The 14,703-nt window shown below is 37.1% G+C and overlaps 1 protein-coding gene across 1 annotated transcript in view; it reads left to right on the top strand.

The window, feature by feature from the left end:
- Nucleotides 1-14,703, top strand: part of LOC122163674 (connector enhancer of kinase suppressor of ras 2-like) — a 174,578-nt gene that overhangs the window by 62,043 nt on the left and 97,832 nt on the right. Inside the window, 1 exon segment of the mRNA XM_042825066.1 lies at nucleotides 2,096-2,259. Within this exon segment, the coding sequence (XP_042681000.1) occupies nucleotides 2,096-2,259 (164 nt within the window).

Here is a 14,703-nt window from a genome sequence, read left to right as displayed (position 1 = left end):
GACTACAACAAATGCTCATTTGTAACCATGATACTGACATCCTAAATTAATTTGTTTCACTTTTGCTCAAAATAGTTTTATTTTTGATAGTCCTTTCAGTGACTTTTTCTGACAAGTTTGTTCATAGAAATATGTTTGCTTCTGGTGAACACTTGCCATGGGGTTTACTCAATATTTCTGAGAATTATTTAGAAATGTGTAGTGGCTTTGAATTTCCAGTGTTAAATAATGCATGCACAACTTGCAGTGACCAGTTTTCAACCAATCCATACTGAAACCTACTTACATAAAGCCATTCATTAAATCATTTAAACCAAGGAAGAGATGCAGAGAAGTGGTCTCCTGTTTGCACACGCTTCCAGAACAGAGGAAAGGCTTGGGCATTTGTTACAAACAAAACAGACTGCTGCTTATAGACTTATGATAAATCCATTCCTTTTTCCTTTCAAAAGAGAGCTGAATGTTGTAGGTCTTTCTCATGACCACTGGACAAAGATCCCATGTGGAACCTAGCAGTCCTTAAATACGTGTAGCCAGTTTCATCATGATTTTCCAGGGAGTTTCTTTATGGTTGTTACCCAAGATACCCTGTCTCCACAAAGATGGTCCCATAGCTAAAACTGATATTTTTGTAGATGGGAACCTGAGATACAGACTTAATTACTTGTTTACATTTTGGTAATCTCAGCAGTACTAGGAAAATCTCAGGCAGCTTTACTTTTAATAATAGATACAATTAACTGGAACCCTATTATTTTCAACGTTATTCCAATGTTTCCAATATTAAGCAATAGAAAGGGAGATGTCTTAGCAGTCTTCTCTCTGCTCTTCACAGGTGTCATTGTACACGATTTTCCTCCTTGTGGAGAATAGCTTAATCTGTCTGTTACTTCCCATTCTGTTGATATTTTGTGATTTCTTAACACAGATTGATTGCATTTGCATTCTGTTACTATTTGAGCACTTGTATTTCTTAGCACGAAACAGTTGACAAAAAATATACTGAATGAATGCACTTTTTATGTAAAAACTCTGCACTTGTTCCTGGATATCCATACGTCTTGTGGATTTTGAGTTTACCCAATTCACTGGAGAACAAATACTAGAGATTAAACCCCACCTACCAAACCCACCTGTCTCCAAAAATTCTAATTACATCTGATTCATAAGTCTCCAAAGATTTTCTAGGAGAATAGCAAGTTTCCAGTGAATATAGTACGAGGGCTGCTCTGAAAGTAATGCCTCCTGTTTATTTCCTTGGAGATGGAAAATGAAAATGGATATGTACACTTCTAAATAGAATCCTTGAGGGAATTCTACATAATCTGGTATAACTTTCAATAGTAGAAGGTCACGTTGTTCTAACTTGTGTGGCTCTGAAATAGATTTGGAGGAATGGAAGATTTTTGGACTCAGGTTGTTTATTGGTCCCTTTTCTGGTCTCAGAGAGCAGCTTGACAACTACCAAATCTGTTATTCTTACTATATCAAGTTTCAGCATGAAATGGAGTAATACTGTGTGCATGGGCAGAAATTGCATAACTGCATCTGATGCCGGCTGTAAAAATAACACATATATGTTATGTGGTTCAGAAAGTTGGACAGTTAGACTTGAAAAAAAACCACACAAACTGGGTCATTTAACAATGGATTACTAAGCTTAAAGAACTCTTCCTTATTACAGAGATAACTGCACCATATGAAGAGTCATACAAGAAGCATCCCAAGAAGTATCTACTCCTAGTCATAAGCTAAACATATACTTAGGGCTCCACAACATCATAAGAAAAAAGTTTTCCACAATGTCACTGTGTGCTTCTTTATCCTTCCCCTTATCTCCCTAATAAGTAACATGAAGGCTTTAAATTCGTGCTAAAATGCTTCAGGGTTTTGAAAATAGTGTCAGCAGTACAAATTTTGGTTTTTAGTGCTATGAAGTGTGCTACTACGTAAGTTAAGCTGTGTTTATTTTTATTTTCCTTTATAGATCTAAGGAAGGATTTGTAATTGTATTCTACAGAAATTTCTGTACTTGTCCATTGTAGAATTATTGTTTGTTTCTGAATGTGCATTGTTGGCTTTTTTGTTTTAAAAGGCCTTGATGATTGCCTCCAACAATACATAAAAAATTTTGAAAGAGAAAAGATCAATGGTGAACAGCTGCTACACATCACTCACCAAGAGCTTGAGGAACTGGGAGTTACTCGCATTGGCCACCAAGAACTGATACTGGAAGCAGTTGATCTGCTTTGTGCATTGGTAAGTAATTTTCTGCATCGCTCATCTTAGTTATGTGGGTTTAGAAATTTCCAATCCAAAATTAAAATGGTGCAGACTACATTCTCTCGCTGTGTGCTTGTACAGAAACACTGGCTTTGCCAGATTAAAGGACAGGCTTCTTTCAGCTATAAAGAAACTATATGTATCCATATGATTCTATGATTTTATGATTGTGTATGATGGTCTATTATTGCTCTTCCTCCAACTTATTAGGTCCTGTATTCAAATGCTGTTGACTATTACTACTGGCATCCATATGGTTCTGTAATTATACACCATATGCCCCTGCATTCCACAGACATTTGCCACACTGCACTGAACCAAGTACACTTGAATGTTTTAACCATGCCAACGTTCAAAAAGATTGTACTCAGGAACAAGAAGGTAATGTTTATTAAACTGGAAGATTGTTTAAAATGAGATTTAAGACAAGATCAGGATAATAAAATTGACTATATCCAAAGAACAGGCATCTATGTTGATTTAAAGCTTCCTTAGCAACCTGCAAGCATCCAAATTTTGAATAAACCTCTTTTTTTTTCATTTAACAGGTTATTATTTCTCTTAGCCTCTGAACAAAATATTTTATATCAGAAACTGTTTTTTTCTTTTATATTATTCCTGACAGAAAATAAAATGGATTGTATTAACTTAATTCTAAAGAAAAATGTGCTTGCTTTGTTCAAGAAGACAGGTGAAAGAATGTAGAAAATATATCTAAAAATCTAAATGTAAATCGTAAGGGACAGTTCCAGAATTTTACCTCTTTATCGTGAGTTCTACTTTTTCATCACGTCACTTATCTTGTGGAATTTTGATAACATAAATTGCCTCCAACAAGGCAACTTGCACTAAGGAATAAAAGAGAAAACAATTGCATCAAAATGCACTTGATGTTCTAGAAGAAAAAAACAGTATGAAGTACCTTTTATTGTGCACATGCTTATTGCAAGTGCTCTTAATTACAAAATATACTTCATATAACTTGACATCTTCTTCTACAAATTAAGCAATTTCTATGTCAAAATACGTGAAAATAATAAATAAAACTATGTTAAAAGTAGAAACACACTTCTGAGCTTGATGCAGGCATACCTGTAAATTGGTGTGCAATGCATAACCTGCTAAATTTTATGGATTCTGAATCATTTTAGAATTAAACTCAGATGTTTTTCAGCTAAATAATTGCCTTCACATAAAAGGAACCTAAATATCCCCTAGTGTTATTTTATTTAAAGAACAATACAGTGCTGTTGCCTGATACCAGTAAGACATAAAAGACCCAGGAAATTTCTTCTGGAAAAAGAAAACTTCAGTCAAGAGTGCCTATTAGGAGGACCCTCACTGCTTTCTTTTCTTTTTCTTTTTTTTCTCAATCTCTCTTTTCTTTTTTTCTTTTTTTTTAATAAAAGAATCTTACCTCCTAAATGCTGGCCCCACTGCAGGTCAGCAGTGCAGCTCTCATCCTACTGTGCTTTCCCATGACGCTGTTATTTTTCCTTTTAAAGCAGGGTTGGGATTTTCCAGCTCCTGGTATCTGTTATTCAGCCTCCTGCCTTTAAGCCCTTATCCTTCCTTCCCTCCTTACTCTTTCTAAAACTCCTACTTTAAAAATACATTTTGTTTGTCATCTAAATTTTTATCTTCCAACCCATTCCATGTGTTTTCTGATGAATGAATCTTTGCTGCCTGTGGCTCTGCTTTTGGGGGTATTCTCTTGCTTCTGACATTTCTGCCTTGCTGCTATGTACAACACATTCTTTAGCCTTTGCAGCTTCCTACTAAGCAAGGATCACAATTAAAACTTTTACAAGATTAAGTAATATATCTATTCTTAACCTATAATAATTTAAGTCTATTTAACTGAAAACCATAATTGAAAAATTATTTTAAATAATGGCAGTGGTTGAATGGTAGGAGATCTGATGCTGCCTTTATTAACACTGAAATACTCTTCTAAAATATTACTGTAGTGCCCGAAGTTTTGAAACATTAATCTGTTATTGCTTGTTTAGGTGAACAGTGAGAATTGTGGATTGGAGATAGGCGCTGTAATGGATATTTAGTAGGCCAGCCAGTCTTAAGAAAAAAAATGGGGTAAAACTAAACATAAAAAAGAGGGATCTGTATCTTACCCATGTCACTAAACAGGAACTAGAATAACTTCATACAAGAAACTCTTTGAATCAGAATGTCTTAAAGACTCCTAATTTTCTGAGTTCTATCATAAGTAAATGGAATGCAGCCTGGTGCAACCCCAACCACTGAGATGTTAATACACTAATGAACTGGGTGTGTGCTTTTACATATTGTCAGAATATATAAAGTACCAAGTAAGCATATGTTTGGATTCATACATATGGACGCATTAAAAAATATTTTTTCAAAACTTGTTATGAAGAAAATGCAGAGGAAACATCGCTTGAGGCAGCCCTGCCCAGCACGCCATGTTCAGGAGGTGGCAAGAGCAGGGCTCGCTCCCTCTGCCCACGGCACTCAGACACCCTGTGCTTCCAGCAGAGCATCCACCGTGCTCCGCACTGCGCGCTCCCAAGCGCAGATAGCTGCGCCCCTGTTCGCATCAGTGCCCATCAGTCCTGCTTTGTGCTCTGCGTATCATCCGCTTGCTGCGCCACGTCAATGAGCATTGATTTTTTTTTGTACATGACATTCTAAATTGATTTCTATTTGGCAATTGGCAGTGTCCAAGTTGTGTGACCTATTTCTTACAGGCAGCATTAGTGGGATGGGATGTTCCACTCCATTGTAGCAAGATGGGTTATATAAGACTTTAAGCAGAAGTGTTTCCAATGTGCTGTAGAAATCTCTCAGGTAAGCTTAGGCTCAGCGATGCATCAGAAGTTCAGCTGCACATTGGCCATGATTTCAGCTGCAGAACAGTTACATTATTGCTTCAGGAAACCAGGGGAAATTTGACTGTCTCCTCTCAGGCTCTTGGAACACACCAAAAGTGCAGGTTGCAAAGCCCTATTTCCCATATGCACTCCCTTAGGCTCTGGCCATCAGCCCACGCTGCCTTTTGGCAGGGGTGGGCAATGTTTGTTGGGGGTTATGCATCAAAGAGCAGTGCCCCTGCTTCTGTCTGTGATCTGAAGCAACACACAGCACATACGTAACTAAATGCCCAGGTTTCTAAGAGCAAAAGCAAACTAAAAATAGGATACAGTTCTGTGTTTTTCTTCCCTGTCCTGAACAAGCTATTAATTAGACTCAAATGCAAGCCATTGAAGGCAGGGAAGGCTTTGTTGAGGAATCTGCTATACGTTTGCCCTTCGTATGATTTTGTACCACTTTTCACAAATGAATAGAATTATGATCTAATATTGTATCTCGATTAATTGATTCGAACCACAATATTATTTCTGAATAAAATCATTAAAGATGTTACTAATATATACAATCTCAGTTAATGTTTTTTCTTTGGAAAGCTCAGTTCAGAGCATTATCTAATTAGGCATGAATTGTGAGAGTCCTCTGTAGAAAAGATTCTCTGTTGAAAAATGATATGCAGTATGAAAGAAGGTGATATGAGAAATCTAAAAAGAGAATACTGGAAGTATTTGTTACACCCAAGCATAACAGAAATATATGTTTTTATCTTAAAAATAACATTTTTAAAATGCAAGAATAATCTGATTTTTGAAAAGGTAGAACTGAGGGGCAGAAGGTGAGGGTAGCTTTCACTATAGGGGAGAAAGAGCTGACACTTTCTTGGGGTTGCTCGGGGCTGAATTTATGTGCTATGAAAGTAAAAGTCATAGGTGAGCCATACTTTCAGTTTCAATTCTTTGACCATTCTAGAAAGATTTTTTTTTTTTTTTGAGTACTGTTTTAATTATGAAGATAATTGGAAATGATAGCTGTGGTGAAAAAAATGTATCTTAAGCATCAAAATCCTTTATTGCCACTGTGGTCAGAAACTGCTTTGCAGTTATTTATTTGAAGTGACCTAAATAACATCTATGGATGAAAACACTCAGGCCATTTAGGCTTTGTATTGTAATTTTATTAAAGTTGAAATGCTAATCAGGAAATGTATTGAAGGACTAATTGCACGAAGGCATTGATTGACTGAAGTAGTAGCAGGGCCTGGGGAAAATAATTATTTGAGAGATGGTAAAATATACTGGGGAGAAAGAAGTGATTTTGGGGTCAACGTGGCTTGTTTTTCAAATCTATGCATTTAAATTTAATTTCATTAGGACAATTGAAGTTGGTATGTAGTAAAGGTCCCCACAATTAAAACATAAATATACTACTAGGACTTTGATGTCTGGAAGGAAAATGAATGGGAAAGGACAAAAAGCATGTTCAAACATAGATTGCATCTAAAGTAACTGAAAGTACAATTAGTTCATAGGCATTCAGCTAGTGAAAGTATGTGCTGTGATATCTTTTAAGGAGAAATAAAGATTACAAAAATTCTCCCTGCATTTACTGCAAAGGCTAGCAGTCCAAGAACAGCAGTTTTCCTGCTAGAAGGCAAATTACTCACCTGTGCATCAACATGTCTGTAACATATGGCACAAGTTTAATTTGCTAGTATATTTACAATATTGTTTAAGCTATGCATGTATGGGGCATAGCTACCAAATACGATTGCTGGTTTTTTTTCCCGAACAAATGACCAGGCCCATCACTGATAAAATTACAACAATTATGGTATTTTAGTTTGGCCAGGCTGAAAGCAGTTTGCAGGCATTCACTGGGAGGTGCACCATGCTGAAACGACACAGCCAATCTTTCACAGCTGTCTCTGTATCTACCAATGAAGTTGTTTCTTCAGTACTAAAATCACTCAAGTTTTCCTTAAAGTAATACTACTTTCCAGTGGCTGTAGCTGTAGTGATCCTCTATTTAGATGCTTTTCATCTTTTCTGCTGATTCTTTTTTGCTTTGTCAGTATTGGAAGTACTCTGGGAAGAATTTTTCATTATTTTGCCTGATGTGTAATCAAGTTGCATTTTTAACAAGTCATTGGATGTGTCAGATGCTTATTTCCTCAACCTCCACTTCCCCTGTTCAAAGATTAATATAATTATTCCAGAGTGAATTATTCATTTTATATGTTGATGCTTAAATAGATGGAAATAAATTGTCTTATTTTTGAGATATTCTGCAGAGAAAAATGAAGAGGTGTTCTCTCTCCTTAGTGTCCTTAGACGATACTGACACATGCATTAATTTTGTCTATACATACACATGCATCTCAGTTGGAAAAGAAGTTCATCTTTCGGCAGCCCAGTGGTATCCCTTATGCTGTGCCAACCTACTGAATTAATACTACTGCATGTGTTGGCTGACTATTCCACACAGCAGAAAGGATGCATCATCTTTTGCTTAGTCTAGTTAGTTGCTTCATTCTTTAGACTTTTAAGTCAAGCAGTTTGGACAATTTCATGGATTCTACGGTAATTTCTTTTCCAATCTTCAAGTGTATTACCAAATATTGTTTTTCTAAAAATCTACTAGGATCAGGACACTGAAGAAAACTAATTAAGTTTTAAGTATGATTTTCAGTGTCCAAGAGCTCCATGTCCTTCCTGCCCCAGGCCTGGATGCAGTATTGCAGATGTGGCCTCACAAGAGCCGAGTAGACAGGGACAATCACCTCCCTCTCCCTGCTGGCCTCCCCTTTTTAATGCAGCCCAGAACATAGTTGGCCTTCCAGGCTGCAAGTGCACACTGCTGGCTCATGTCCAGCTTCTTGTCTACCACGACCCCCCAGTCCTTCTCTGCAGGTCTGCTCTCAAGGAGATCTTTCCCAGTTCGTATTAATACCTGGGATTTCCCCAACCCAAGAGCAGCACCCTACAATTGGCCTTATTGAACCTCATTAGGTCATCTAATCCAACTCCCCTGCAATGAACAGTTTGTCCTTTGCCATTTCTCATTTCATGATAAAACACGTTGCTGAATTTCTACAGTACTTTTAACAATGTCATTAGAGTGTATATGATTAAAGCATTCCACAATAAATAAGTAAATAAATAAATATCTTGTAAGAGATTATCAACACTGCTACTGCAAATATTAGTTCAAAATAGATTTTTACACTTTTTCCATTTCTGCATGATGTTTGTGGAGGACTAAGAGTGCATTTACATTTTCACAGAGCTTTGAGGAAAGTGGGCTTTTTTTTTTTGCAAGTAGAGACTGAGTAAATAGGAGCCAAGGCTTGACCAGCTTGAAGGGATGAAACTCTTAATTCAGGTTGAAGTGTGGGAGTTTGTCTGAGTCAGGCTATCCTTTTCAGATCACTCTGGCTTTCATGATGGCGGTTATTGTATTATGATATGAACAACAATCCTGTCATACAAAACCACATGCACAAAACTGATCAGCCATCACAGCCCCTAATTTTTATGAGTTCCTGTTTTTATATAGAATGCCATAGATTGCAGAATATAATATCTTCGGTAAATGTATTTTTCACAACATTATTATGTGGTATTTAATACCAAGCAGCTGTTTCTTTCATTTGTGTATGTGGGGGCATTGATTAGGCATTTTTTGAGTTTTATAGACAGCATGTATAAATTGCAAAAGTAAGTACTGCTAAACTTTTCTGAAAAGCACCTTAGCTTAGCCAACAGTGTCTTGGTGAAGTTTGCTGAGGTGAGTCCTCTGGATTTTTTGGAGCTGTGGAGATACTGCTGACTCTGGACAGTCCAGGAACACGGACCAAATATGTAACTATTATATCAGCCAGATACCTTGTTTTGAGATTTGGCTGTGGGCTGTGTTTAGGCTTTGTTTTTTTTTGGTGGGTGCAATAAATTTTGGACTAATGAAAACTTTTCTGTAGTTGAATGTAGTGAAGCTTTGACAGTGGGAGTCCATCATTCTTCTGCTCTTTATGGGCTGTTGTAAAACACAATTATTGTTTGTTGATGCATATCCATGTTAATTTACTGAGCTCAGATATCCATATGTGCACTGACTTGTAAACATGAGGCTCATGTCAGTGGCTTCAGATAGTCTTTATCTTTCTTGTTTGATTTCCTCACATATGAGAGGGGGGAAAACCTGCAGTGGCAAAGAAGGGCTGTTTGAGTTTCATGCTCTGTTGGCTTCTATGTTATACATACTTATTAGACCTTTACAGATATACAGATATTAAATAATGCTTACTGATGACTTCAAGTCATTGTTACAATAAAAGTCACTAGAAATGGTTCTGTACCCACTGCAAGATTTTCAAAAGTTCATGCTTCATTTTGTGAAGTATAAAAGTGCAGATCTTGTTAAGCATGTTGTGATGACATGAAAATCCCCTGAAACAGCATCCTTATGTGCCAGAGTTAAACCCAGTAAAGTTATAAGCTCTGTAGGGCTTCATGACAGCATCACTTCTCTTCTAATCTTCATTGCAAACACAGAAATGATACTTTTTAATAGGTTGTATTGAGAGAAATATACAGTTGCTCTAAAATCAAGACTTTTAGCATAGAGGACCTTCATGCTTTCTGTTAGAAACCTGCATGTATTTTGTGAATTACTGCGTAACATTAATTGTGTACTATTTCATTGAACATTTTAATAAAGAAATCTATTAGCCTGTTGAAATTGCTACCTTAAACTTATATTATTGAAAGTACTAGTTTTCGTGTATTGCAGTAACTTATGCTGGTGGTCAAAACGTTAAAGCTAGGATTTGCAGTACATTGACTTCATCCAGCTAATTCAGACCCAGGTAATTACATTAAATAGTAGAAGGAAAGTACATTAAGTTCAGGGGGTCCAGGATAATTTTTTTGAGCATAAAGGGAGAACAATGAGCCATTGCAAGAAGAGATTAGCTTTTCCTCCTTAACTGAAAAAAAAAAAAAGTTCTGCAAATGTACACATATTTTTATGAATAACCTAAAAGTGAAGTACTGAAGTTTGTGATTATTGAACAGTGTGCTCCACATCTGTGGCTTCATTGGGTTTTGTTGAGAGGGGCAGAGAAAATACAAAGATTAGGCAGTAGTGTAAAGAGATGGTAGGAGCTTGAGATATTCTGCCCATGAAATAAAGCCAGTGGAGTTCCCTGGATCTGCAAGAGAAAATTTAATAAATAATTAGGATGTAGTTTAGATATCCGTAGAAAAAGATTTAATGTTTTGGTAGTGACATGGAAACTTCGTAACCACAAAAGCAGGCAAGAGTTGATGATCAGCTTAAAAGTTAGCGGATCACAGACTAATATGCTTTGGAGGGAATATCTACTGGGTCATCTTTTGATCTTGTTTATTTATCACTGCATCCACAGTCAGCATATTCTGCATAGCACATATGGAAGAGGTCAAGCCATCACAGAGGTCTGGCTTACATATGGGTTTTAATTGAAGCCATATGCAGTTAGGTCTTCCTTAATAGTGAAGTAAAGTAATTGGAAACTATTTATCTTGTGATGTGCAAAACCACAAAATAAACCAACTTTCTTCCATCCTCCTGGGTCTCTTGCTTTTGTGCATATTGGAACAGAAATGCTGCCACAGCTCTATTTCCTTGTTGGTATATTTTCTGAGATATGACATTGAAGCTATTAAATATGCATAGATGTCAGCTTGACAGAGAAATGATATATGGGTGGTGTAGTACAGTCACAGTTTTACATCACTGTGGTTATAAGACTATTTTGGTCAAAAATATGAGAAAATATTAAACGCTTTTTAAAGTGGAGAAGTTTTTTTAAATGCAAATTCACCTGATGGGAGTTTAGATCCAAACCCCTCGTGAAGATGGAGTTGAACAGAAAATGCGAATTAAAGTACGGCAAAGAGCAGACACGAACTGCCCAGAGGCATGCTGCTGAAGTTCGAAGAAAAGAAGTAAAAGCATCAGCTCTCTGAGATAAACCAAAGTGCTATTTTAAGCACGGGTAAGGTTCAGTCTCTCCTGGTTCTGAAAAAGAAGGCTTATTGCCTCCACAGAAATAACTCAGTGTAGATAACCATGCGTCTCTTCCCAACTGAAATGAGACTTCTCTTCTGAGAGAAACCTTTACTTAAAAGAAGTTTTCTTCTTCAATGTTTTTGTGAAACTACACGTCATGGGCTAGTGGCTGTTCCAGTGTTTTCATCTGAAGATTGTTCCAAGTGAATAGCAGAGAGCTTAAAGCGACTGATAGTGCAATATCACAGCATCATAGAATCTCAAGGTTGGAAAGAATCTACAAGATCATCTAGTCCAACCGTCCTCCCGTTACCTTTAATTCTATCCTCTTGTACCTTAATAATTCTTGATTACATTATAAATGTAAGTGGCAGTGGAAACACTAAAGCTTCCTCTGGGGGTTAGAATATAATGCAAAAGTTACATTTTTAAATAAGGTTAAAATATTTACTCCTAATTAGTGTATCTATTACAAGATGGTAGGAAGGTGTATGAAGTGCTAAAAAGCGCTGTGACAAGTTCCAAATTATACACTTCGGATGCAAGAAAGAATTGTGACTCAATTTGCTTCAGATAATTATAATGGAAGAGAGCACCAGGGGGAGGAAAGTTATGCAGAGAAAAGAATTGAAGTGTTTCAGATAATTTTTAACGTATTTTACATATTTGCATAGTATTACCATAGTTAAATTAATGCAGTTCATACTTTTATGAAATATCATTGTGTTTTGTGTACATAAGCTAAATTTTACTACTGCAGTTTAACAGCCATAGTAAAATGACAGTCAAGTATTATCAAACAAGGTGATACGGATTATTTTTATTGTTGTTAATAAAGTGATTTAGAAGAGATCTTTCATGAAAATTCTGAGACAATTCAGACAATATTTTTCTTGAACTGCAGTCTTCAGCCTTGAACATGTATTTTATCAATAGGGGAATTTATTTACAGCTGGTAAAACAGCAGGTGGTAGGATTTTATGTACTTTCAAAAATACAAATTATTTGATATTTTAGTTTGAGTAGCATGTATCCAGAAGTGACCTATATTTTTCCTTTCCATAGCTCAGAACAAATCACATGCTATTTAGTAAGCTAGATATGCTTTGTAATCTGTGAAAATGATCCTAATATAATTTTAGAACAGCTATCATTTTGTGTGTTAATACACTTAAGTGTGCAGTACAGCATCTCCTTTCTAGAAGGTAACTGGAAAAGTTATGATAGCACTAATTCCACTAGACATTTACTCTAGACAGGGAAGTTAAACTGTGTAGAAGTGGTGGTTTGTGATAAGACATTCTGAGATTAGGTCACTTAGGGTTCAATTGCCTATTATTCAGATGTCTCATTCCTTTGCTCACCAAATATGTGATCATGATCATTACCCAATTTAAAATACTACTGTGCACTGACAAATCTGACACGGTGTGAGCTACAGCTGACACACATTTCCTAGAACAGCGTTTCGTAGAATTTTAACTTTTCATTAAGTGTTGTCTGGTCTTGCATTTCATTATGAACATTGCCCCACTTTTATCATTCAGGAGGCATGTTTAAGGTTCCAGACTGAATTTGTATCCTGACTCATGATCTCTACTGAGCTTTCTGTGTTGATTCAAGACAGAGGAGGTTCCTGGGGCTCATGGAAGGTCACTTGCAGACAGCTCTTTGGTTAAAAAATAGCTCTGCTCTGAGCCGTCAGGCAGAGGCAATCAGCAAATGGTAGCCAGTGCAGCACATCTTCCTCACATCCCCGGAATCATATATACAATGTGTGTGTATATACACATGTATATGTATGTCTCCTTTGTGTGAGTGTGAGGGCTGCTCTCAAAGTACTGTTTCCTACTTTATGATGTTTGCTCACAGTGGCAGAGGTGGAGATTGGTGGGATGGCAGAGAAGCTGAAACTTCCTGCAGATATCCCTTACATGTTGTTGCCGTGTGACAGATGGCAGCAGGGGGCAGTCTGAGAGAATGGCTTGTGACACGGAAGTGCATTTGAAGCAAAGGGGGGGGAATTGAATTTCCCCATGTAGAAAAAATGGCACCCATTTATTGATGCTGGCTGAATGTTGATGGAGAACAGACAGTGGATGTGAGCACAGGGAGGTGGTGACTGCTATATCTCAGAAGTGGTAACAGCAACAGTAGTCACCTCCTCTGGTACAGATTTGTATGAGCAAGACACACAGGCCTTGCTAATCAATGCTGGATGTGACTGTGTTGAAAAACAGTGTTTTGTAACTAACAAACAGTGTTTTTGTGCTTTTTGTAATCTTGTATCTGCTGTAGTTTCCATGGAAATTCATAGGAGGCATTGTTTTCAAAGCAACCTACATAATATATATATATATATGTATATACAGTTATATGTACAGTGCATCAGATATTAAGTGGCAGACCCCAGCATGCTGCAAGCACTAGCTGTGCCAAAGCAGTAACTCTTAGCAGACTGCATGTGAAATCATTTTTTCCTGTCTGCAAACCACTGCAACAGATCTTTAACACTATCAAATTTAATATGCTAATTACAGGGTGTAATTTATTCTTTCCTTCAGCTCAATTTACGTCACGACTGTTCACGTAAAATACCAATCTGGATCTTTTAGCAATTTATCTCAAATCCATAATAAATACTTAAAATTAGGTCATGTTCTGTGGAATGGAGTTTTATACAGACTTTTAATTTAGTATTCTAATGCAACAGTAAAACTCGTTTGTTTGTTCAGATAATTTCAAGAGAAGGTCCTCTGTGGTTTACATGAAAAAAATTATTTTACCTCCTTCCATTTGCTATGTGCATGAAGGAGATTCAGTTTGCAAATTCTTAAAGAGGAAACAAAGACATGCCTGACTGAGATACAAGGCCTGCTGGGCTCTGGGCTCCCGCTAGTTTGGTAACCTTTGTTCATTTGTATCATTAACAGAACAGTTTAAAAAAATCTGAGCAGGGTCTACATAATGAAAGCAAAGAAATTTTTACAAATCAAAGTATTTTAAGAATACACATCCAGAAAGGAAAATTAAAAACAGAAAAAACAAACACTACAAAGCTGCACCTATTTTTCTCACTGTATTCAAATGTCAGAACAATTTATGCTAAAAATATAGTGTGTGGTTTTGGTTTTATGCTTTATTAAGCAAGCTGTGATTACCTCTTCTCAATATTGAATAATGAACACGCTGTTGTGGGCGCTGTGGTTTCCATCGCGAGGCTGTTGCCCTTGCTGGAGCTACACGCACAGCGATGCACACAGCCGGAAGCTGCAGGATCCCGTGTGGCATTTCCCCAACGGAGGTTGCAGTCTCCCATTACTGTGCTTGGGGATTTTCTTTCCTTGTCAGCTCGGGGCTCAGCACGTGGCAGGGTGGCCCAGGGAGGCAGGTGGGATGCATGGCCCCGGGGGAGCGGGGCAGCCTGGAGGGAGCAGCTCTACTTCTCTGCAGAGCATCCCTGCACTGCTGCTTCAGTGGTTGCAAGTCCACAATACCTTTAAATCAGTTTATGCCATT

The sequence above is a fragment of the Centrocercus urophasianus genome, unplaced genomic scaffold, assembly GCF_019232065.1.
Source record: "Centrocercus urophasianus isolate 14NV4802_14NV808 unplaced genomic scaffold, USGS_Curo_1.0 seq_24, whole genome shotgun sequence".
Classification (NCBI taxonomy): domain Eukaryota; kingdom Metazoa; phylum Chordata; class Aves; order Galliformes; family Phasianidae; genus Centrocercus; species Centrocercus urophasianus.
Note: the sequence above shows the minus strand (reverse complement) of the source record. Positions and strands in the feature narration are given on the sequence as shown.